A 26,461-nucleotide genomic window follows, 5' to 3' on the forward strand; every position below is an offset into this window, starting at 1 on the left:
CCTTCAACAGCTCTCCCTACCTCTTCCTCCTCTTCCACATCTTACCCTACCCCCCCCCCCCCCCCCCTGTTCTGGACCCGATGCTCCCCCTTCCTCTTCATTAACAGTATGGACCTCAAACATCCGGGGCCTTCGCTCAAACTTGACTGACCTCTCCATACAGGTTGCTTCTGACAAACCAGATATGATCTGCTTAACAGAAACTTTCCTCCTTCATGATGTCTCTGATGCCTTGGTATCTCTCCCAGGTTACTCCCTCCTCCGGTATGATAGACCTGAGCCTCGTCCTGGAGGTGGGGTTGCTATCTTTATAAAAACCTCTCTTCCTCACTCGCCCTCCACTGCCCTCTCTCCACCTCACCCCCAGGAATACCTTTGGCTACAGCTTCCCCTTCGCTCCCACCTTTTGTTCATATGTGTGTTGTACCGTCCACCAATCAGCGATGACTCCATCTACATCTCACTGTCTGATAATATGGACCAACTTCTATCTACCCATCCCAACTCTCTCTTCCTCATATGTGGTGATTTCAATTGTCACCATGCCAGTTGGCTGGGTGTGGGTACCTCTCTCACCAGCCATGGCTCTTCAGCAAAGGACTTCTGCGACTCACTGGGACTGACACAATCTGTCAATTTCCCGACCCGGATCTCAGTCAACGGAGCATCTTCTCTTCTGGATTTGGTTATGACAAACTTCCCTGAAAATGTCTGCTGCTCTTCTTCTGCTCCAATCGGCTCATCTGATCATGTGCTTGTCAAAGTGGACATCTCTCTGACCATTCTCAGAGAGCCTCCTCAGCGTCGACGAGTCTGGCATTTCACTCAGGCCAACTGGCACGGTCTTCAAGCAGCCATCAATCATCTGGATTGGTCTCCCATCTCTACCGCCTCTGACATCAACTCATCCTGGGGATTTTTTCAAAGTAAATTGCTCTCTCTCATGCACAGATTTATACCATCTCGTCTTCAGTTGTCATACCCTTCCTCCCGTCCATGGTACACGGAATCTTGTGGTGAGGCTGTTGCCCTGAAACAACTTGCTTTCGTCTCCTGGAAAGCAAATCCAACGGAAGGAAATCTCATTTCCTTTCACAAAGCCCGAAACAAGTGTGTGTCCACCCTCAGGAGAGCCAGGAAACAATATCTCACCATTCTCAAGACCGAACTCTCTTATCTGTCTCCCTCTTCCAAATCCTGGTGGCGTCTGGTCAAATCTATTTCTGGTGTTTGTTCCCCCTCCATCCCCTCCCTCACCTCAAACGGTTAACGGCTGACTCCGCACGTGAAAAAGCTGAATGCCTCAACTCTGTGTTTACCTCTAAATCTTGTGTCCCAAACCCATCCCTCTCTGTACCCACCGTACCCAGTCGTACCCAGCTGCTCCTGGACTCTGTGTCCTTTCCTCCTGACAAGGTGGAAAAGTTTCTGTCAACCCTCGACTCTGATTCTGCAACTGGTCCTGACGGCATCAGCCCACGGGTCCTAAAATCATGTTCTTCTGCTCTTTCACTCCCTCTTTCTGTTCTCTTCACCCTCTCTTTTGCTCAAGGTCATCTGCCATCTGCTTGGAAATCAGCCAACATCACCGCTTTGCACAAAAAAGGTGCAAAAACAGATCCCAGCAACTACAGACCAATCAGCCTTCTCCCAATTATCAGCAAAGTCATGGAATCCATCATTGCTTCAGATATTCAATCTTTCCTCTTCTCCAATGGCTTGATCTCTGATCATCAATTTGGTTTCAGACCTGGTCACTCTACTCTGGACATGCTGCTTCTGCTTTCTCAACAATGGATGGAGGTCCTCAACGCCAAACAGGAAATTAGAGCTGTCTCCCTTGACATTTCACGTGCCTTCGATACGGTCTGGCACCCTGCTCTGCTCTCCAAACTCTCCTCCTTTGGTATCCATGGAAATCTCCACGCATGGCTGGCGGACTTCCTCTCTGGTCGTAGTCAACGTGTGGCCCTGAATGGGTTTCTCTCATCTCCTCTTCCTGTTCAGGCTGGAGTTCCCCAAGGTAGTGTTCTGGGCCCTGTGCTTTTTCTGGTCTTCATCAATGATCTCTCTGACTCTCTTGAAAATCCTCTCTATCTCTTTGCTGACGACTCTACTCTCTGTCGCTCCATTCCTCATCCCTCAGATCGGCAGTCTGCAGCCTCCTCACTCTCTGCAGACCTGGACAAAATCACAGACTGGTCAAACAAGTGGAACATGTCTTTCAATCCTGACAAATCTCACACTCTTACAATGTCTCTCCGAAAGGACCGACTGGACAACCCTCCCATCTACTTTCTCAACAATCCTCTCCAAGAAGTTCTGTCGTTCAAGCTTTTGGGTCTCACTATCTGCCATGATCTTTCTTGGGAAAACCACATTTCCAAGCTGGCCTCCAAAGCCAGTCGCCGACTGGGCATCCTCCGTCATGCGAAGTCCTTCCTTGGCACACCTGAGCTCCTCACCACATACAAGGCTTTCATCCGCAGCTCAATGGAATACTGTTCCCCCCTCTGGGCTGGTGCTCCTGCCTCACACCTTGCTCGGCTTCACGCTGTTGAGGCCAAAGCTTTCAGAATCATTGGAATCTCCTGCGATGTAGTCAACGCCGAGGGCCTTTCACTCACTCACCGCAGGCAGGTTGGTGGTCTTTCTGTCTTCTACCGACTCCTCTCCGGCCTTGCTCCCCCAGCTCTCTCTGTGCTCTGTCCCACCCAATATTCCTTCAGGTCGCACAAGATCTGCCTGGAACCCTCTTATGGTTAAACTGCCAAAGTCTAGGCTCTCTGCTCACCTTCACTCTTTCATTCCCCTTTTCTCCCGCCTCTGGAACAAAATCCCACTCCTCCCTCCAGGTCTTTAAAACAGCTGTTCACCACCATCTATTATCGTCCCCCATCAAAAACCTTGATCTTTTCTACCCCCGGTAATTCACCCCAGAGTCCTTGCAGTGTTCATATGTTTTAATCCTCTCCCACCTCCCCCCAAGTCCTCCCGATGTCCCTGCTCTCAAATGTTGTGTTTGTGTCCTTCCCCCTCTTCCCCCTCTCTTTTGTGTCCTTCCCCCTCTCTCCCCATCTTGTCTGCCGCTCCCCTTGTTTTTTGTGTTTTGTGTGTCGGTTTGTCTTTTTGTGTGATTAATGTTAGCTCTTTCATGAGCCTCGATCTTGTATACAAAAAAAAAAAAACAACAAAAAAAAAAAATCAATTTAATTGATCTATTTAATGTTAATTGTGCCATAGGCATCTGATAGGTCCAGACGTTTTTTTAAACAGGATGTAAGGCTTGTAGTGAAGCTGACGAGCGAGTGTGCATGCGCACACGCACACATACACAACTGTTAGACGAGACAAACAGCCACTGAGCTTGTGGGAAGTGCCATCACTTCCTGGGGTGCTCGGGTACCGGTGACGTCACAATAATGGTGTCGCTTTTCTCAGGGGGGAATTTCCTAAGGAGGAATTCCCTCCTCCCCATGGATGCCAACCTACGCCGTGCTCTATCCTTTTTAAAAAGCTGAACGGCAAGCAAGGAAGCAGCACGGATCATTTTTAAACTCTTTCGTATGACTCAGCCGGGGGTTTGAACCGGACCTCCCAGACTTTAAGCAACACTCTTAACATTTACACAACGGAGTCTGGTGTCTGGATATAGGATATCGTTGTTAACCTTCATAATGGCAATGTCAGTACTGTGTATAACTGGTTAAAACCAGACTAGATGGGTTCTAAAAGACAATGCTGGTGAAAGTGTTGAAGCAGCTGAATGGCCACAGCACGTTCAGGAATATTAGAGAGGAAACGTAAATAAAAAAGTAAAGAATTAGGCCTGTAATTTTGGAAAATCATTTGGATCCAAATGTTTCCTGAAGATAGGGATTGCTATGGCTTTTAAAAATAAGGACGTAATTTATAACTTCAATAACAATTGGAGAGAGAGAACTGGAAGTAAATGGAACGGGATGCAGTGAAGAAGTTGAACCAAAACTATAATTCATTGGACAGTATCTAAACTAAACTAAGAGGTGAGAAGTGAACCAAAACAAAAATAAGTATTGAGTGAAGAGGGGAGGAGAGGTGTATGACTAAGAACATGTTTGGTAAGTGAACAACAAATACGTGAGATCATATCCTGGAAAGCAGCAGCTAATACTTTCACATAGCTAGTGAAAGAGACCGAGTTAGTGGGGAAAGAGCTCGGACCATGTTTCGAAGTTCATCAATAATAGAGAATAACACATTGGGACGAGTTGAGTTATTTTTCATCAGAGTATGATAATAGCATTTTGCTGTAGCAAGGGATTTAATGTCATGAATTGTTGCTGATTTTAAGTCATTAAAGCTCATTTTTTAACCCCCCCACCCCCATGTTTCTGGAGAGTGTACACAGTCCACCATCAATCCCCTTCTGGGTGAAAACTTGTAAAATCCAGAATGACTGCTCACTACCTACTACTTACTCACTACTCATTTGTCCCCTTTCCCAACCTGTGGAACAAACTTCCACATTCTCTTCAATCTCATTCCTTCCTTCAGAACTTCAAGAAAGATGTTCTGCACCATCTCCCCATATAAACCCACAATTCTCTATACCCCATTATAACAACCCCCAGCCTCACCCCACCTCTTTAAATTTCCAGATTTCCCCTCCTGAGAGCTTGCTTCTGTATCCATCTTTTCCACCTCGTGTGTCCTTCCCTACCCTTCATTCTTCCCCACTTTCAATATTTGTCCAAGTCTCCCTATATTTTGTCCCTCAACCTTGCTCTTGATATCCCCCCTCTCCTTCTACTGTTCCTTTTGCTCCGTTGCATCCTGATCAATTCTATGCATCCTGATCCATTCTATGTTCTAGCTAATCCATGATCCTTGAATTTGTATGCAACAAGATGGGGGAACTTTTGCCGAATTTAACGAATCTAATGAAAAGTGGAGAAGCCAAGGAGTTTAAAAGCATTTGATTATTATAATTAAAAAAATGTTCAGGACATTCATCGAGTTGTGAGAAAATAATCAAATTTGATAATTTCCAACTGAACTGTTGAATATCCAGATAATTCATGTTAAAGTGGGTCACAAACTTCTTCGGATGTAGAGGTTTCAATAAAGGAAAAGTAAAGGTAACAGGTGAAGTTGGTGTTGGGCTAGCGGCTAGGGTGCCGGCTTAGGATCCTGGGTTCGAATCCCGGTCGATCGCTGAATTAACGCCAGGGGGGTTGACTCAGCCTGTCATCCTTCCGAGGTTGGCTAATTGAGTACCAGTTCACTGGTAATTCCCTGTTTGTCGTTAAAGGTGGCAAAAAGGGTTGGTGTCAGGAAGGGCATCCGGCTGTAAAACATTGCTTCAAAAAGGGGACCAAAAAACAACAACCACGGTTCCCGAAAAAGGCCAACCCCCGCTTTGCGGGGAAAAATGGCCTCTAAAGGTGTTTTTTTATTTTATTTTAAGGTAACAGGTGAGTGGCAATTTGTTTATGAGCCCTGTAAACGATTCCTAGTTTGAATTTTGGGTGAACAGAAATTGTCTCGTCTAATAGTTGTGTGCTGTCTCGTGTATTTGCCTGTATGCCCATCTGTGTCAGGTACGCGCGCGCGTGTGTGTGTGTGTGTGTGTGTGTGTGTGTACGTGTATGTGTGTGTGGGGGGGGGGGGGGGGTGAGTGGGAGGGGATGGGGTAGGAGGCAGCTGCACTATGAACCTTATATCCTATTAAAAAGCAAGGATGGACAAGACGCAAAAAAATCAATACAATTCAACAGAGTTGACCTAGAAATGCAGGCAGTACCTTCATCTTGACGCTTTCTTCGGTAATGATGGAAGTCACACCCAGGAGAAAGTACGTCAGCAGCTGTCATAGTATTGCCAGGTGTGAACCAAGTTTCAGTTAAACAAGCCAATCTATATCCAGATGTGAAATTTCCTCAAGGAGGCTGAGAGACTTGCCAGTAACAAGTGAATGTGTGTTGTGTGTGTTGAAACGATCCACTCAAATGTCCGAATAAGCCAGTGCTGAGAAAACCACTGCATGTCATTCAATGATGATAAGTTTTGCATGGCCCGTGGTATGAACCGCAGAACGTTCAGAGCCCCTCGTCACATGAGAATTTCCGATTACCATTAGAAGTGTGTTCCAAATAATTAAAAAACCAAATAACAGAAAAGGCCCGTTCATTAATTTCCTGCATGAGTTTCATATGTTTGCACATGCACACACTAAGTGTGGGTAAAGCATTATACAAATGATGTGATTAGAAACAGTTGATTGGCTTCAATAACTGGGAGGTAAAATGCCTGGTTTGTAGAGACCTTTCCTATTGATGGAACAGCAAGCATCATCAGCAAGCTTATCTGCACTGCCATTCCTTGGTGTAGAGCTCTCTTCCTGTAGTCCACGTTTCCTAAGGAGTTACAGTGGTGGGGTGGGGCATGGAGGTGAGAAATTTCATCAAAACACCGGTTCACACTCTCAAGATTGTCAACACTCATCGCATTGTTCACTACTGCCTGTCTTGGGGCTTTAACTTACAACTTCTGGTCAGAAGCTTTTTTTCTGATGGCAACCCCTGGTCGAGGATAAAACAACAGTGGAACCAATAAAAAAAACAATAGCGGCACCAAACAACCCTGTACATGTTCCTTGGGGCTTCTCTTTATAACTAGTCCCGGTGACCTTCTGCTCTGCCACAATCACTGCTGCACTACCACAATCCCACCAATTTAATCCCACTAAACTTCAGAGGCAACACTTCAGCTAATGTTTTTCGGCTTTGAATGAAGGTTCTGGTGAAGTTTCCACTTAGGTTTGACTTCAAAATAAAGGTTCAACTTGACATAAACCCCAAAAAATGTTTTACCATGGTTATTAACAACTAATTTCTGGTTATTGGATAACATGGCATGTTTATAAATACAGGCCTGTGACCAGGTGCCTACTTGATAGTGTTACGGATTCGTCACTTCCATTGTGGTGGTTTTCATCCACTGTAAATATTTCTGATTCCATGTACTATTATTGTTCTCAAAAGGTTTATTGTTCATGAACTGTTTTCAAAAGGTAAAAAAGTTAATGTTAAAAGAAACAGGAAACCGGATTGAGAACCGGACGACGAAGAGGAAGGAGAGGAAAGAAAGAGGGCGGAGCGAGTGAGTCGGACAAGAAGGAGCCGAGCTATTTGCGGTCTGGAGCGAACGTTGGCGAACAACAGTCACTAGTGAACTTTCGGGTTTCCCAGGAAAGGGATTCCTGCGACAGAGTGGTTATCGCTGTGACAGATTAACCTGTGTGTCAGGTGTTGCGATCGATTCAGGAGAGAATCATCGTCGTGCCGTTGCGCCACGAGACCGGGCCGTCGGCCATTTTGACTCGCGCAGGACTTGCGCTTCGCTCAAGGTTGCGTCTCGTTTCGACCATTTTCACCGTATGCAGACGTCGATCTGAGGTGTGTGTGTAACGTGGCTTTTGAGTGGAAAGTCTGCGCGTCGCCGATTTGGAGCCGGGAAACGTCGCCTGGAGAGCGCCTTTGGATTTCCCAGTCGCCTTGAGGGCGCCTTTGCACAGCTTTGGCAGCAGGGACTGTAACTGCCAACCCAACGGGATTCTGGTCTCGATTGGACATTGATCTGTCGATCGCTGGAGCGGATCGACGTTGGCTTGAAGCCGGGGAATAGAGACATTGGGAATGTTCTTGGTTCACTCACTTGGAGCACAGTGAGTTATATGTTACGAAACTGATGGTACCATCATAGGACATTTATTGATTGTACTTTTGATTACTATTATTGTTGTACTGTTATTCTTGTGTGATCTTAATACAATATTTGTTTGTGAGTAACAATTGGGGTGGCTTCTCCATTGATCTTTGACATACAGAATAACACATTTTTCTGCCGTGACTCCTCTCAGGGCTCGGAGGTACACCGTGACCAAGGGGTCGGGGAGGAGCACGTAACAATAGCTCGTCTCGAAGAGCATCAGATTGATAAATTGACAAACTTGAAAATCTCAAACAATATGTTGTTATGTACAAGGGGAGGAGTAGGAAAGCTCATATGTCTTTTTGTGCTTAACTGGTGATAACGACGAAGTGGCTCATCTCGCAAACTATCCGCACTAGCCTTGCCAACCTGTCGCTTCTCTGACGGGGTTTATCAAAAGACAGCATGCTGCACTTCACAAACATATTGTATGTCTATCTGAGAGTTTAAATGAGAATGTAAATTGAAGTGAAACATACACAAAAAAGATCTTTCATAGCACGTCGTTGTTGTTGCTTTTGGCATGGTGGTGGTTAATATTGTTTGGCAGCTCATTCCGTGAACTATTATGTATATATATATATACATACATACATACATACATACATACATATATATATATATATATATATATATATATAGAGAGAGAGAGAGAGAGAGAGAGAGAGAGAGAGAGAGAGAGAGAGAGAGAGAGAGAGACACACACACAGTCGTGGCCAAAAATATTGGCACAGTTGCACTTTTTTCAAATAACTCACAATATTCTCGAAAAATAAGTTGAAATTGTCAAAAGTATTTGGTCTCGACAATGATTTATTTCACTGTTAATGTTACAGAACCTTTGTTTTTGATTCAGAACTTTTATTGTTTTACCATGTTGTAAAACAATATATTATCACTCACAAATATTATATCACAAATATCCAATACCTCCTCACACTTTCGACGTCGCAGACCTCCTCACACTCTTCTCCAATACCTCCTCACACTCCTCTCCAATACCTCCTCACACTCCTCTCCAATTCCTCCTCACACTCCTCTCCAATTCCTCCTCACACTCCTCTCCAATTCCTCCTCGCACTCCTCTCCAATACCTCCTCGCACTCCTCTCCAATACCTCCTCGCACTCCTCTCCAATACCTCCTCGCACTCCTCTCCAATACCTCCTCGCACTCCTCTCCAATACCTCCTCGCACTCCTCTCCAATACCTCCTCGCACTCCTCTCCAATACCTCCTCGCACTCCTCTCCAATACCTCCTCGTACTCCTCTCCAAACCCTCCTCACACTCCTCTCCAACCCCTCACACTCCTCGCCAACCCCTCACACTCCTCGCCAACCCCTCACACTCCTCGCCAACCCCTCACACTCCTCGCCAACCCCTCACACTCCTCGCCAACCCCTCACACTCCTCGCCAACCCCTCACACTCCTCGCCAACCCCTCACATGCCTCGCCAACCCCTCACACTCCTCTCCAACCCCTCACACTCCTCTCCAACCCCTCACACACCTCTCCAACCATTAACACTTCTCTCCAATCCCTCACACTCCTCTCAAATCCCTCACACTCCTCTTCAATTCCTCACACTCCCCTCCAATCGCGCCTCACTTGCCTCTCCAATCGCGCCTCTCTCCTCTCCAATCGCTCCTCACTTGCCTCTCCATCACACCTCACTCTCCAACCCTCGCTCCTCTCCAACACCTCCTCACACTCCCCTCACACTCCTCTCCAATTCCTCACACTCCTCTCCAATTCCTCACACTCCTCTCCAATTCCTCACACTCCTCTCCAATCCCTCACACTCCTCTCCAATCCCTCGCACTCCGCTCCAATCCCTCGCACTCCTCTCCAATCCCTCGCACTCCTCTCCAATCCCTCGCACTCCTCTCCAATCCCTCGCACTCCTCTCCAATCCCTCGCACTCCTCTCCAATCCCTCGCACTCCTCTCCAATCCCTCGCACTCCTCTCAAATCCCTCACACTCCTCTCCAATACCTCCTCGCACTCCTCTCCAATACCTCCTCGCACTCCTCTCCAATACCTCCTCGCACTCCTCTCCAATACCGCCTCGTACTCCTCTCCAAACCCTCCTCACACTCCTCGCCAACCCCTCACACTCCTCGCCAACCCCTCACACTCCTCGCCAACCCCTCACACTCCTCGCCAACCCCTCACACTCCTCGCCAACCCCTCACACGCCTCGCCAACCCCTCACACTCCTCTCCAACCCCTCACACTCCTCTCCAACCCCTCACACACCTCTCCAACCATTAACACGCCTCTCCAACCCCTCACACTCCTCTCCAACCCCTCACACACCTCTCCAACCATTAACACTCCTCCCCAATCCCTCACACTCCTCTCAAATCCCTCACACTCCTCTTCAATACCTCACACTCCCCTCCAATCGCGCCTCACTTGCCTCTCCAATCGCGCCTCTCTCCTCTCCAATCGCTCCTCACTTGCCTCTCCATCACACCTCACTCTCCAACCCTCGCTCCTCTCCAACACCTCCTCACACTCCCCTCACACTCCTCTCCAATTCCTCACACTCCTCTCCAATTCCTCACACTCCTCTCCAATTCCTCACACTCCTCTCCAATTCCTCACACTCCTCTCCAATTCCTCACACTCCTCTCCAATCCCTCACACTCCTCTCCAATCCCTCGCACTCCTCTCAAATCCCTCGCACTCCTCTCCAATCCCTCGCACTCCTCTCCAATCCCTCGCACTCCTCTCCAATCCCTCGCACTCCTCTCAAATCCCTCGCACTCCTCTCAAATCCCTCGCACTCCTCTCAAATCCCTCGCACTCCTCTCAAATCCCTCGCACTCCTCTCAAATCCCTCGCACTCCTCTCAAATCCCTCGCACTCCTCTCAAATCCCTCGCACTCCTCTCAAATCCCTCGCACTCCTCAAATCCCTCGCACTCCTCTCAAATCCCTCGCACTCCTCTCAAATCCCTCGCACTCCTCTCAAATCCCTCACACTCCTCTCCAATACCTCCTCGCTCTCCTCTCCAATAACTCCTCGCATTCTTCTCCAATAACTCCTCGCATTCCTCTCCAATACCTCCTCGCACTCCTCTCCAATACCTCCTCACACTCCTCTACAACCCCTCACACTCCTCGCCAACCCCTATTTAAAGTGTATGCGCACATAACTAATTTAAAAAAACGAACACATATCTCTCGGTAATTTCCTGAAACATATTTTACTTCCGGATAATAATGTTGAATGAAATTAGAAAGAACGAAGATATATATGTCGTTTTTGTGCCGACTCTCATAAAACGTAAAAGTAATATATTGAAGGAGCTGCGCTCCAACGCGAGTCGAAAGAAGTGACGCGACCAAAGACGGAATTCGTCCGAGTTGCTTTAATGAAACAAAACAGCTCAGGTATTCTGACAAAAGCCCGTTTATCGGGCAGCAATATATATACACATTTATGTCGGGAAGTTTGCCCGGCAAAAGCGATACCGGGCATGCCCGGGTGTCAAGGGCGAGCCTTGGAAAGGCGAGTCTGGACCTGCCCGGGCGTGTTTGGCTGCGGCCTGGCAAGTCGAGGCTGGGCGTGCCCGGGCGCTCTGGACGAGCACTGGAAAGGCGAGAGCGGGCATGCCCGGACGCTCTGGGCGAGCCCTGGAAAGGCGATAGCGGGCATGCCCGGACGCTCTGGGCGAGCCCTGGAAAGGCGATAGCAGGCATGCCCGGACGCTCTGGGCGAGCCCTGGAAAGGCGAGAGCGGGCATGCCCGGGAAAGACGAGACCGGGCGTGCCCGGGAGGTTCGGGCGTGCCCGGGAACAGTGAGTCCGGGCATGCCCGGGAGAGGCGCGTCTGGCCGTGTTCTGGCCGGTGCAAGGCATCGGATTGTGTGCATCCAGCGGTAACCGCTACACACGCCCCTCCAGAATCGACCTGCACCGGCAGGGTCAATTTAAGGGGGGTCAGGATGACCCGGCCGCAGCGACCCCTGGAGGGTCGTGGGGAGGGGTCCGACGTGGTGGTGGGTGGTCGAGCGGGGGGAACTGTGGACGGGGGGCGGCCTCACCGCGGAGGAAGGGCCAACCGTGGTGGTCGGTCGACGTCCATGTGCGCCGGTTTGAGGCGGTCCACAGAGATCCGGTCCGACCGGCTGCCAACGTCGACGACAAAGGACTTGTCGCCCCGTCGCAGGACCCGTCGTACGGCGGCCGGAGTGGCCCCCGGTGCGCGTCATGACGCACAAAGACGTACTCCGCTGTGCGAAGCGCCGGGGGGACGTAGGACTGGGGGCCACCGTGGCGGGACGTTGGCACGGGGGCAAATCGGCGGGCGGCCTCCTGGAGGTCCGAGCGCTGGTGTGCGGCGGACCAGGGACTGGTAGCGTCGGGCACAAACTCGCCCGGGATGCGGAGCGGCTGGCCATAGACGAGCTCGGCGGCGGACGCCCGGAGGTCCTCCTTGGGGGCCGTGCGGAGGCCCAAAAGGACCCACGGCAGCCGGTCGGTCCAACCGTCGTCCTGAAGGCCGGCCATGAGTGCGGCCTTCATGGAGCGGTGAAACCGCTCGCACAATCCGTTGGCTTGGGGGTGGTAGGCCGTGGTGCGGTGCAGCGTGACCCCCAACGAGCGGGCGACCGCGCCCCAAAGTTCGGACGTGAACTGTGGGCCGCGGTCGGACGAGATGTCCGCCGGTGCGCCGAAGCGCGCGACCCAGGTGGCGATGAACGCCTGCGCCACGTCGGCGGTGGTGGTGGAGGTGAGGGGCACGGCCTCCGGCCACCTGGTGGTCCTGTCCACCATGGTGAGCAGGTGGGTGAACCCCCGCGATGGGGGCAGGGGACCCACCAGGTCCACGTGGACGTGGTCGAAACGCCGTGCAGGCACGGTGAAAGGTGCCAGCGGGGCCTGGGTGTGGCGGTGGACCTTGGCCCGCTGGCAGGCCGTGCAGGCGTTGGCCCAGTCGCGGACGTTCCGTCGAAGGCCGTGCCAGACGAAACGCGCCGACACCAGCTTCTGAGAAGCTTTCCGGCCCGGGTGAGAAAGGCCGTGGATGGAGGCGAAGATGCGGCGCTGCCAGGAAACGGGCACGATGGGGCGAGGCTGGCCCTGGGAGACGTCGCAGAGCAGGACGGTGCCCGCGAAGGGGATGTCGGCCAGGCGGAGGCCCGTGTCCGCCGCCCGGAGGGCCTGCACCGAGGTGTCGGTGGTCTGGTCGGCCGCCATGAGCGCGAAGTCCACGCCGAGGTGGACCGCGTTCGCGCTGGCCCGAGAAAGACAGTCGGCCACAGCGTTGTCTTTGCCGGCGACGTGCCGGATGTCCGTGGTGAATTCCGACACGGCGGAGAGGTGGCGCTGCTGGCGGGCCGACCACGGCTCCGTGACTTTGGCCATTGCGTAGACCAACGGCTTGTGGTCGACGAAAGCCGTGAACGGGCGGCCCTCCAGGAGGTGTCGGAAATGGCGAACGGCCAGGAATAGACTGAGCAGCTCGCGGTCGAACGTGCTGTATTTTAACTCGTTCGGCCAGAGCTGCCGGCTGAAAAAAGCGAGTGGCTGCCAAACCCCGTCCACCCATTGTTCATGGACGGCGCCCACCGCGTAGTTGGAGGCGTCCGTAGTGAGGGCGATGGGCGCGTTGAGCACCGGGTGAGCCAGCAGCGTTGCGTCGGCGAGGGCCCGTTTTGCGCTCGCGAAGGCCGCGTCCATGGCCGCGGACCAAACGATGTCATGCTTGGCCGGCTTGCCCCGGAGGGCCTCGTAAAGGGGCCGCATGAGCTGAGCAGCGCGGGGCACGAATCGGTGATAAAAATTCACCATGCCGAGGAACTCTTGTAGGGCCTTGATGGAACGGGGACGCGGGAACGTGGTGATGGCCTCGACCTTGGTCGGCAGCGGCACGGCCCCGGTCTTGGTGATGCGGTGGCCCAAAAGGTCAACGGTCGTCGTGCCGAAGTGGCATTTGGCCGGGTTGACAATTAAGCCGTGCTCGCTGAGGCGACCGAACAGTGTTCGGAGATGGAGGAGGTGCTCGGCGCGGGACGTGCTGGCGACGAGGATGTCGTCCAGATAGACGAAAAGAAATGGCAGGTCGCGCAGCACGCCGTCCATTAAGCGCTGGAACGCCTGGGCCGCGTTCTTGAGGCCAAACGGCATCCTCAAAAATTCGAACAGGCCGAACGGCGTGATGACGGCCGTCTTCGGGACGTCGGCTGCCCGGACAGGTACCTGGTGGTATCCCCGTATCAGGTCAATTTTGGAAAATATGACCGGTCCCGCCAAACGGGCGGAAAAGTCCTAGATGTGCGGGATCGGGTACCTGTCGGGGGTGGTAGCGTCGTTGAGGCGGCGGTAGTCGCCACACGGGCGCCATCCGCCCCCCGGCTTTGGTACGATGTGCAGTGGTGAGGCCCACGCGCTATTGGAGCGCCGCACGATGCCGAGGTGCTCCAACGCGTCGAACTCGGCCTTTGCCACGGCGAGCTTGGCCGGGTCGAGGCGGCGGGCCCTGGCGTAGACCGGCGGGCCCGTAGTGGGTATGTGGTGCTCGATCCCATGCCGCACTGCGACGGCCGAAAACATCGGCCGTGTGAGGGCCGGGAATTCCGCGAGCAGGCGAGCGAACTCGTTCGCCGTCGGGAGGGCGCACGCCAGTTCGGTCGGCGCGGAGCTGCTCATCGTGCACGCCAGGGAGCTGAAGGTCTCGGCGTTGACAAAGCGACGACGTTTAACGTCGACCAGCAGCCCGTGCGCGCAGAGGAAGTCGGCGCCCAGCAAAGCCATGGGGACGCAGGCGGTCACAAAGGTCCACTGAAAGCGCTGGCTGCCGAAGCAGAGGGTGACGTTGCGCGGGCCGAAAGTGCGTATGGCCGAGCCATTAGCAGCGACCAAAGAGGGGCAAACGGCGTCCCGCCTGTCCTGCTCGGAGGCGGGTATGACGCTCAGTTGGGCGCCGGTGTCACAAAGGAAACGCCGCCCGGACACTTTGTCCCGAATAAAAAGCAAGTTGCCCGAGTGGCCGGCGCTCATGGCTGGGAATGAACGCCGGCCCGGCCGTTTCCCGACTTGCCGAAAGTGCACGGGGGTCGGCACGTCCGAGCCTTGTGTCCGAACCTGGCGTGGTAATAACACCACGCCTGGTCAGGTGGAGGCCCCGGCCGTCGTGTCGGAAGCGGTCGGTGCGGCGTGGCGGCCGCCAGTTTCACAGGCAGTTCGGCCTCCAACCGCGCAGGGCGCTCGGGCGTCGCCTCGGACGGCGGCAGGCTCCAGGTAGCCGCGCCGATGTGTTGGCCCGCCGAGGAGATCTTATCGGCTTCCCTGGCGAGGGCGCGGGGATCGGTGATCGACGTGCCAGCCAGGGCGAGGCGTACCGGGTGAGGCAGCTGGCGGAACAGAAAATCCGGAGAGTGCTCACCGAGCAACGAGAGCATATAGTCCATGCGCTCGGACGGGCGCGTGTCGCCGAGCTCGGGCAGGTCGAGCAGGCGCCGTGTGCGTGCCGCCGGTGAGGAGCATCTTCAGCGCGTCATACTTGTCGGCAGCCGGCGGGTGCTCGAGGAGGCTCAGGGCGCGGGCCGCGGTGGCGGAACTGAGCGCTGCCACGACGTGGTGGAAGCGGGTGTCGTCCGCGGTGATGCCTCGCAGGGCGAACTGGGAGTCCGCCTGGGCGAACCAAACAGCCGCGTGAGCCTCCCAGAAGGTAGGCAGTTTAAGAGTCACTGCCGTGTCCATGTCGGTAGGTCACCAGTGAAGGAGCTGCGCTCCAACGCGAGTCGAAAGAAGTGACGCGACCAAAGACGGAATTCGTCCGAGTTGCTTTAATGAAACAAAACAGCTCAGGTATTCTGACAAAAGCCCGTTTATCGGGCAGCAATATATATACACATTTATGTCGGGAAGTTTGCCCGGCAAAAGCTATACCGGGCATGCCCGGGTGTCAAGGGCGAGCCTTGGAAAGGCGAGTCTGGACCTGCCCGGGCGTGTTTGGCTGCGGCCTGGCAAGTCGAGGCTGGGCGTGCCCGGGCGCTCTGGACGAGCACTGGAAAGGCGAGAGCGGGCATGCCCGGACGCTCTGGGCGAGCCCTGGAAAGGCGATAGCGGGCATGCCCGGACGCTCTGGGCGAGCCCTGGAAAGGCGATAGCGGGCATGCCCGGACGCTCTGGGCGAGCCCTGGAAAGGCGATAGCGGGCATGCCCGGACGCTCTGGGCGAGCCCTGGAAAGGCGATAGCGGGCGTGCCCGGGAGGTTCGGGCGTGCCCGGGAACAGTGAGTCCGGGCATGCCCGGGAGAGGCGCGTCTGGCCGTGTTCTGGCCGGTGCAAGGCGATTGTGTGCATCCAGCGGTAACCGCTACAATATCTTAACGAAAAGAAACAGCGAATTTTTAATATATGTCAACATTTTCCCCAACTGTTATTTTAGGCGGTGTATTTTTGTGTATCATCATGGCGCGATTTTTATAAATATATCTCGGCAATTTCCTGTGCGTGCGTGAATGTTCTCAATTATTTCTGACACCGAGTCTAAAACCATCGATAAAAATTAAATCAGATGGTGAATTCGATAAAATGGGCGTTTAGTTTACAGGCCTTTGAGAAATCATTTCGTTCTATAAACGGAAACTTTCTTGGGATTCTCTTCCCGTTTTTTTTTCAACCGAGTCTAACACTATGTTAGCGACTGTTAAAAATGAAATGATATATCGAATTAGAATTGAAATAAACCTGTGTGAGAGAGAAAGACAGCACGTGCCTAACTAAACAGGCCTCAAAGCTATTCGAGTTAATAAAATGGTGGATATTTGTTTACATGAAGCCTCTCCAAGAATGGGTGGAGCTATGGGTGGAGCTACTCTGCAAACCGAATAAGCCACACCCCTGGACAGACGTCCAACAGAATCACCTTCGCCTATTATAATATAGATTCAATATTATCAACCCTGGTGTTGGGCTAGCGGCTAGGGTGCCAGCTTAGGATCCCAGGATCCTGGGTTCGATTCCCGGTCGATCGCTGAATTAACGCCAGGGGGGTTGACTCAGCCTGTCATCCTTCCGAGGTCGGCAAATTGAGTCCCAGTTCACTGGTAATTCCCTGCTTGTCGTAAAAGGCGACAAAAAGGGTTGGCGGCAGGAAGGGCATCCGGCCATAAAACATTGCTTCAAAAAGGGGACCAAAAAACAACAACAACCACGGTCCCTGAAAAAGGCCAACCCCTGCTTTGCGGGGAAAAATGGCCTCTAAATGTGGTTATTTTTATTTATTTATTATCACTAATCACAAATAATATCACAAATAATATCACAAATATTATCACTTTTATTGTTGTTAATGTTACAGAACTCCCTTCCTGTTCAGGCTGGAGTTCCCCAAGGCAGTGTTCTGGGCCCTGTGCTTTTTCTGGTCTTCATTAATGATCTCTCCGACTCTCTGGAAAATCCTCTCTATCTCTTTGCTGATGACTCCACTCTCTGATGCTCCATATCCCAACCCTCAGATCGGCAGGCAACAGCCTCTTCACTCTCAGCAGACCTGGACAATATCACAAACTGGTCAAACAAGTGGACCATGTCTTTCAATCCTGACAAATCTCACACTCTCACTATGTCTCTCGGAAAAGACCGTCTGGATAACTATCCCATCTAATTTCTCAACAATCCTCTTGAAGAAGTTCTGTCACTCAAGCTTTTGGGTCTCACTATCTGCCATGATCTTTCCTGGGGAAACCACATTTCCAATCTGACCTCCAAAACAAGTCGCCGACTGGGCATCCTCTGTCGTGCGAAGTCCTTTCTGGGCACTTCTGAGCTCCTCACCACATACAAAGCTTTCATCCGCAGCTCAATGGAATACTGCGCTCCCCTCTGGGCTGGTGCTCCTGCCTCACACCTAGCTCGGCTTCACGCGGTTGAAACCAAAGCATTCAGAATCATTGCAATCTCCCGCGATGAAGCTGATTCTGAGGGCCTTTCTCTCTCACCGCAGGTGGGTAGGTGGTCTTTCTGTCTTCTACCAACTCTTCTCCGGCCTTCCCCCCCCTGTTCTGTCTGTGCTCTGTCCCCCAACTATTCCTGCAGGGATCTGCCAGCAACCCTCTTCTGGTGAAACGGCCAAAATCAAGAATCTCTGCTCACCTTCACTCCTTCATTCCTCTTTTCTCCCACCTCTGGAACAAACTCCATCACTCTCTTAAATCCCACTCCTCCCTCCAGGTCTTTAAAACAGCTGTTCACCACCATCTCTTATCTTCCCCCATCCAAAACCTTGATCTTTTCTACCCCCGTTAATTCACACCAGATCCACTTTTTTGAAATACGAACTTCTTTCCTGGAAGTCCGAGCAGTGTCCATATGCTTTATACCTCATCCCCCCAAGCCCTCCCTCCCACAGATCTCCCGATGTCCCTGTTCTCTACTGTTGTACTTGTGTGCCTCCATCTCTCTCCCTATCTTGTCTCCTGCTCCCTTTATTATATGTTTTGTGTCCGTTTTTTTTTTTGTGATGTTAGCTTTGTTAGTTTGTGATTTTTGTGATGTTAATGTTAGCTCTTACACGAGCCTCGATCTAGTATACCAAAAAAAAAAAAATTGGCAGACAAAAAATGAATGATGGCTTACATATATATGCACGTTTTTGTTTTTTTTGATCAAATCCAAGATGGCCGACTAGCGTCCCTTTTGTTACTTAAACGTGTCCCCAACCATTTCTTGAACATGCATGGTCCGATTTTGTTCAAATTTGGCACAAAGACAATACATGAGAGTATACATATGCAGAAGATTTTGTTTTGTAATCTGACCAAAGATGGCCGACTGGACTGGTGGCCTTTAACTCTGTACAGCAAAATTACTAAAACCACGGGGGCTATGACATTTTACGTCTTTTTCTCCTTGTTCAAACAAAGATGTAGGGATGGTTTCACATGATCATTCCTTGTGAACATCTATACCTTGTCTCCGTACGTTTTGGAGTAACATCCCGACATCCATTTGCATTTTTACCCTTGCCAGAGGAGAGGGTATTTCATTTGAGTCCGTTTGTTTGTTTGTTACTTGCCGGAAAAGATTCCGGCAAGTATGTTGGTTGGTTGGTTTGTCTGTCTGTTTGTGCGCAGTACTACATCTACATCGTTGCACCTAGAATCGCCATACTTTACACACATATTTGTCTTGCCCTGGAATAGACTGTGCCCAATTTTTAACTATCTAGGCCCAAGGCCTCCATTATGACGTCATAATTCGACAAGTACAAAACTTCATCCGATCAAGATGGAATTTCTTGAGCATAATCTAGGAAAAAATTAGTTTAGGAAAAAAATAATGATGCCGTCATCGGTCACGTGGTTCGGCCGCCATATTTGTTTTAACACAAAAGCCTTAAAAACCACTGAAAATACATCCTGGCGAGGGTTTGCAATCTCTGATTCCTCTTTTTCTTTTTTAAAATATTTTTATTACTCGTTTCTTTACTCTTTTTTATTTTTAAGAAATACATAGATGTTCTGCTACTGATTTACCGTGAACGGTATGCCGTAAACAAACTTTGGTACAATGCAGGTGATAAAGGTTGCGGTCAAATTTCATGGGAATTACGTCAAGTTTCATCGGAATTACGTGTGTAGTTTATGTGAAGAAACCAAATACATCTTTTGGGGGGTCAAACCTGGACCCACTTTGACCCCCACTCGTAGACCCCGATTTTCTTAATGCCGTGAACAAACTTTAGTCACAACACAACAAATATCATTTGTGCCAAATTTGGTCGCAATCCCATCAGCGGTTTTGGAGAAGTTTCAATTGTTTACGGACGGACTGACAACGCGCCATCACATAAGTTCCTCTGAACTTCATTCCAGGCAAGCTAAAAATCAGAGTCCAGGGGGTTCAGAGTGGAGGGGAAGACGAGTTTCCTCTATATATGTGTATCACATAGCGCCACCCGGTGAAACAGGCATAACAAATAAAAATAAAACACAACACACACAATATACAAAGATTAAATATAAGGATGAGGTCTTTCTCAATTGCCAACACAGGGTATCTGGAAGCAGACACCATTGCTTTAGGCACAAACAGGAGGAGCCGTGTGGTTGTTTGCACCAAGGGATTGAATTTGGCCCATTACCATTCAGTTTTCCTGGTGTCGGAGCCGGGATCACCCTTCTCCCCCCCCCCCCCCCCCCCCTCCACCCCCCTTCACCTCCCCCATGTGGATGTGGATGTACATGTCTCCAGCATGCGAGTTGATTTGAAGTTGGTGAGGTTGATCACTCCTGACAAGATGGATCAAAGGTAGCATCTTCACCTCTGAGTTGTCTCGTCTGGGTCTGATTCCGGCAAGTATGTTGGCCAAAATCACCCAGAGCCTCACCCCAGCCTCTGATCCCACCAATGAACTGTCACCTTGGTGCTTCCCAGCCAGGGCACTGTATTAATAAGTGTGCCATCCTTTTCAGGGGGCATTATGCCAAGTGTCTCATCTGCTAGCATTTCCTGGTGGGCATTAAAGATCCCAGTTTCTTTCATAAGAACAGACCGTTGTGTCCAGGAACCCTGGTCAAATTCGATTTTCCTGCCCTGACTACCACTGGGAAAAGCGATAACAAACCACTCAGTGCATTCTCTTTCAACAACATCAAAGCTTTGCATAACATTCAAATCAATTTATTGGAAGAAGGTTCACAACTCAAGCTTGTTGCATCATAATAACCACCTTTAGAGGCCATTTTTCCCCGCAAAGCGGGGGTTGGCCTTCTTCGGGAACCGTGGTTGTTGTTGTTTTTCGGTCCCCTATTTGAAGCAATGTTTTACGGCCGGATGCCCTTCCTGACGCCAACCCTTTTTGCCGCCTTTAACGACAAACAGGGAATTACCAGTGAACTGGTACTCAATAATGACATCATAATAATGACAATAAAATATATCTCTCTCTTGCCTACTGTACCTGTCAGAAGAGACTTGTTGAATGAAAGTTTTCCTTTTCATACTCTTGATATTTACAAACGAATGGACCTGTGAACATAATGCAACATTATCTCAATGATGGAACAATTAACATTTGAACAAAACAAAAACAGTAAAGTAAGTAACTTTTGCACTGAATAAATCAATGTAGAATTGAAAATGGAACAACTCTAAGGGAGGGGGGGAGGGGGGGGGAGGTGTGTGTGTGTGTGTGTGTGTGTGTGTGTGTGTGTGTGTGTGTGTGTGTGTGTAAATCGGTCTGTTATATCCTTTTGGGAACTGCCTCGACCATTAGAGAGGGACGAAGAAGGTTTGAAGTGGGGATTCGGCTTGAGTGGCGACTGAACCACCAATGGGCGCAGAGTGGGCAGGCCTTAATGACGTCACCGGGTTGAGTGATGTCGCCCGACATTAAGAAATGGTTGACGGACAAGAAGCAGAGCTTGTCTGGTCTGGGGTTCAGCTGGGAAGTACATGTCGAAGAAAGCTTCTGTGGGGGCAGAGCCTATAGGTCCCACCAGACAGTCCTCTTCTGGACGAAAACTGCTCAGTCAGCTCTCAGTAAGTTCAGCTCAAGTAATAGTAAGGGAAACATATGAAAATCTGTTAACTAAATTGTTACCAAAAAATTTCTTCACCAATATGTTTGTAAAGGTGTGCAATAACATGTGTTAAAATGTTGAAGGTCAACTCCCGTGGGAAACCCAGAAAAAAAGCTGTTGAATTCGGGTACTGAAAAATTATTTTCGAGAATTTTTTTTTTTTTTTTAATCGGCCCTTAAGTAACTTATGAGGGGTCAAATAAGGGTTTTTCATGATTCTGAGTTGATTGTTAACATTTATATTTCACCACAGATACTCCTTTGTGGAAAAATAATTTCTAAATATATCTCATTTTCTACTTTGCAGGACATGGAGTCTAGCAATATGGATGAAGACGTTACTCCACCTGTGCTCAATTGCTTCATCTGTGCACGCTCGGATACACCAGCTGAAAGGCTCATACAGGCAACTCCAAAGGGATACTCAACTTTATTGAAACAAGCAGAAACTGTCGAAAATGTTACTGTTGTGGAACGTATGAAGGAGGCTCAAAAGGAAGGAAAACTGAGGTACCACCAGAAGTGTAAAAATGATCTGTACAACAACTTTGTTGCAACCACCAAGAAGTCAGCTCAAGCATCAAAGGCAGAGAAAGAGTCATCAAAGTTGAAGAGAAGACGCACTACTTGTGAGTTCAGTTCATCAACTGGCTGCAGTTCTCGAAGATCACAGTCAGTTGACCTCCTGTATAAGGATGTATGCATTCTTTGCAACCAACCAGCCCAGCTCTACAAAAATAATCCAGCACAAACTAGAAAGAACTACAGAGTGCCAGATAATTTGACTGCAGATACACTGAAGGCAAGCTTGCTGAAGACAGCACGGAGTCGCGGGGATGACTGGGGCACTGAAGTCACTGGACGCCTGGAAGGGATCAACGACTTGGTAGCAGAAGAAACACTGTACCATTTGCGATGCAAACTTATGTTTGCGAGAGGTGACAGTTTGTCCAAGACTGATGAGGAAGGAAAAAGGAAGAGAGGACAGAGGAGTATTGATGAGGAGCGAGAGGCAGTTTTTATTGAATTCTGCGAATGGTTAGACTCAGAATTAGAGCATGGGGTAATGAACATGGACCAAGTCCATGAAAAGCTGCAGGAATTTGATCAGTCACCAGAGAAGAGCCTTTCTTATTCAAAGCATTGGCTAAAGATAAAACTTCTAGAGAAATACGAAGACACCTTGTATTTCACAACACAGGAAAGAAGGGCAGATGTACTCTGTCTCAAAGATGTGCACCGACAATATTCTGCGAGCGCATCATGCTAATCTTGACCATGGAGATAAGAAGACTCAGATCATAAAGACGGCACTCAAGTTCATATCCAATGATATTGCCTTGATTGATTTAGGTCCAAAGTCATACCCCACCACACACAGTATGACTGACATCGATAGTCAGCTGACACTTGTTCCTGCAAGCCTTCAGATGTTCTTGAGACCGATTGTCAAGACAGACGAAAGAGTTGCCGTTTGGGGGCAGAATTTTATTAAGGCCTGTCGACCTCGGTCTGGAGTATTGTCACACCAAATGGGGCTTGCCATACAACTTGATCATAGATTTGGGTCAAAATGGATGCTCAACAAGTTCCACCGGCTGGGATACACTGAGTCTTACACGGAGACACAAAACTACAAATACTGCTTCCTTAATAGTAGGAGTGGAGATGATGTTCCAGATACTTCTGGCACTCTTGACACCATTGTGGAGGAAACCGATGAACAGATCAATGATGAGGTTGCGGTTGATGCTGCGCTTGAGGATAAATCAGTGATGACAGCCAAAGTGCCAGCCAGTGAAAGTGAATTGTCAAGTAATGATCAGGTGGTCTTTATGGAGGTTGGGGAAACAAACAATGCAGTCACTCAGTTTGTTGGAGACAATATAGATTTAAACATTGTCTCTATTCACGGAAACACTCCCTTTCACTCAATGGGTTGGATCGAAGTCACCTCTCCGGCACCACCTTTGCCAGATCCACAGACAACAGCAGCTTTCCCCCGGGTGAAGTTGAAGGCACTCGACAAAGCTAAGATCCTGAGAGGAACTGAAGTAAAGATTATTCCATTTACGAACAGGAAACAGATAGGAACGAACGCGATCATGTTTCTCCCCCTCGCTGAGCTTTCCTCCTCCCTGGCTCATGATCAGCCACTCCTCACTCCAGGTGACACACTCTGGGCAGCGGGGTGGGTGATCAAAGCCAACGATCCTGAGTTCCCACACTCCAACTGGAATGGCCCCAGTGACTATGGATGGACAATAGGTGTGCATGGGTATGAGCCAGTTCCAACACTGGACCCCACGGCTCCTGAGGAGCTATTGAAGTTCACGAGCTGTAATTGTCATGGAGATTGCAGCAACCGGCGATGCAGCTGCAAGAAGAATGGGGTCACGTGCATCTCGGCCTGTGGAGTCTGTAATGGCATTACATGCAGAAACTGCAGTCATGATGTTGTTGAGTCTGAAGAAGACATAGACAATGACTGTTGAAACTTCTGACATTGTGAATGAGAAATAACTCTTGAGTATTATATATGTATGTGAAATAAAAGCTACTTTGTGTGTAAATGTAAAAGTGAAAATATAAATGTTAACAATCAACTCAGAATCATGAAAAACCCTTATTTGACCCCTCATAAGTTACTTAAGGGCCGATTAAAAAAAATAAAAATTCTCGAAAATAATTTTTCGGTACCCGAATTCAACAGCTTTTTTTCTGGGTTTCCCACGGGAGTTGACCTTCAACATTTTAACACATGTTATTCACTTATTACACACCTTTACAAACATATTGGTGAAGAAATTTTTTGGTAACAATTTTGTTAACAGATTTGTGAAATATCTCATAAAATGCCCTTACTATAAGCTCTCCAGACAACTCACCGGACCACAGGTCCCCCCCACCCACAGCCTGCCTCTGCCCCCCCCCCAATCTGGTGGTCGTTCAATCGCTCGCTGGACTTGCGGCACACACACAAGTACCGCAATTGGTCGTTTTGTATTCTGTCGATATCTCTCTATGGTCTTTCTTCTGTGGAGTGTCTGAGACCCTAAGGTTAAGCGAAGTAAGAATCTTCCGAATTAAGTAAGTGCTAATCTCTGGGACGAGCATTTGTTTTACTCGCGGGCACACCCACCATCCGAGTGTGAATACCCTTCTCAGTTTGTTGGAGCTCGAGCTGGAGTATGTGCTGGAGTAATTGTTGGAGTAAATTGTTAAATGTCCATTTTAGGGTTCCATTTATATTCCTGTTTGCTCTATCATAGTAAGGATTGTAAATAACACTGTAATTACTGCATTTCTGTTCTTTCCCCTTCCCCATTTAATATGTACTTTACACACACACGGTCTCTAATTGAGTTATTCGGACTACTATCGATCGCTGGTGGAAAAGCTGCATTGGCTTTTATAATCCTTTTAGAGGATAGTCGGGTTTTAATGCAGAACGCTCAATTAAATCCACTGGGTGATTTGTCCGCTCACATCTCCATTTTGGGTGCCTGGTATGGAGAAAGGTCCAGTGCTCCATCCAATTGGTCACAGGCGTTCCAAACGGGCAAGGTATAGGAGCACATATGCCAATGATCCAGCCCTGGGTGTCTGAACTAATTGGCTGGTGTGATCCCCGTAGCAATATTATATACGTATACAGTCATGTACATATACACATGGACTGTATATGTTATATTGTTGTGGTTTTTAGAACTCTCCACTTTGTAAATATTTGTAATAATCCCTTCTAAATAATCCCCTGTAAATATTCCCATTTTTGTGTAAAGGTCAAAGGTCGCACCCTAGTTAGGTCATATTGCAACACGTAGAACACCATAGGATCTTCTTTAGTTATTTCATTAGTATGTGTTTCAGGTAAGGATCTGTTCCCAATAGTTTGACTCTGCGTTGCATTAATCAAATAACCTAGGCCCCTTCTCAAATTCACATCCTATTCATTTTGCGGCTTTACCCTCTCCAAATTGTATTACGCGCCTCTGCCAGCAGCAGCCGCCTCAGCGTTCGCTGCCTTTTGGTTGTTCGCTGCCAGCCGCCATAAGCCACGCGGCCGAGTTGGAGAAGAAGGGGGAGGGGCGCCAGGAACGAAGTCGTGGCCCCTCAACGCACCATCAAGGGGACTACTTGAGATGATGAGCCAGGGAGAGAGAAGGAGTCGAACATAAAAGAGATGAGCCAGGGAGAGAGAAGGAGTTGAACATCAAGAGACGTGCCCGGGAGAGCCAAGGAGATGAACGAGCAGATGAGCGCACATATTCCGTACGCAGTGTACCAGCTTCCCCCCCGCTATATAATTGTCTGGCCGCGTTCAACTGCACGCGGAGCTGTTGCCGGGTTTCGTCTCGAACCCAAAGCGTCGACCGGAGCGCGAGCTTGGAGCGGGACCTCGACGCCTGTGCCATCTGGCGGACCTCCCTTCCCTGCCATCTGCATGAACCTTCTCTTCCTTCCCACCACCACCACCTTTTCGTGTAAGTGTGTTTGTTCTGTCCTGGGAGTGATATATAAGACTGTCTAAACTTGCCCTATGTCCTTTTATTTCCTTCTTTTGTATATTCTTGCCCCTTTCGTTTCCTCTTCATTATTGTATAATAAATCCTATGTTCTTTCTTTACCTGATTTCTTCTCATCCGATCGCTTCCGTCCTGTCCCCAAATGAATACCTGTGGCACGATATAGGAACCGCTTAGAATCGGGGTTAGACTGCCGCTAACGGCTCGAGCTTCGGATTGCTAAACCGCTCAGCAATATTTCATCTTGTCCGTGGCTCGGGCAGGAGTATCGCCCTGCTTCCGAACGGAAGGAGCGCGATATCTTCTAAGGACTCGGACGGTCAGCTTAATAGACGAGGGGATTAACCCCTCCTCGGTAAGAGGAGCGCCGTAACCCGAGATCCGCAACAATTGGTGTCTGGGATGGGATTGGACCCGAACCAAATTTTTAAATCCCTCTAAAAAATTTGGTCCAAAAAATTAGGAGCGGCCAAAATTATTTTTAACAACCAAATTTATATCGTGCCATGGATGGTCAAGGCGCTCGGATGCCGGTGGGGGAGATAGAAGAGGGGTTAGAATCGACCCAGGACCCCAGGGAAGAAGTGGGAGCAATAGAAGAGGGGGTTGAAGAAGGTGTGGTAGAGGGGGT

The 26,461-nt window shown here is 49.6% G+C and overlaps 1 protein-coding gene across 4 annotated transcripts in view; it reads right to left on the reverse strand.

The window, feature by feature from the left end:
* The window catches only part of SLF1 (SMC5/6 complex localization factor 1), a 168,011-nt gene that overhangs the window by 8,056 nt on the left and 133,494 nt on the right, over window positions 1–26,461 (reverse strand). For all 4 annotated transcript variants that reach the window (XR_010985242.2, XM_068122487.2, XM_068122488.2 and 1 more), the window contains 2 exons: window positions 20,680–20,747; window positions 6,307–6,398 (listed from right to left, as the gene is read on the reverse strand). Coding sequence is in view for 3 of the 4 variants with exons in the window: in XM_068122487.2 (XP_067978588.1) it covers window positions 6,307–6,398; window positions 20,680–20,747 (160 nt within the window). In the remaining variant the exon portion in view is untranslated. The remainder of the gene's footprint in view (window positions 1–6,306; window positions 6,399–20,679; window positions 20,748–26,461) is intronic.

This window comes from Myxine glutinosa, chromosome 7, assembly GCF_964187855.1.
Source record: "Myxine glutinosa chromosome 7, kmMyxGlut1.1, whole genome shotgun sequence".
In the NCBI taxonomy this organism is placed as follows: domain Eukaryota; kingdom Metazoa; phylum Chordata; class Myxini; order Myxiniformes; family Myxinidae; genus Myxine; species Myxine glutinosa.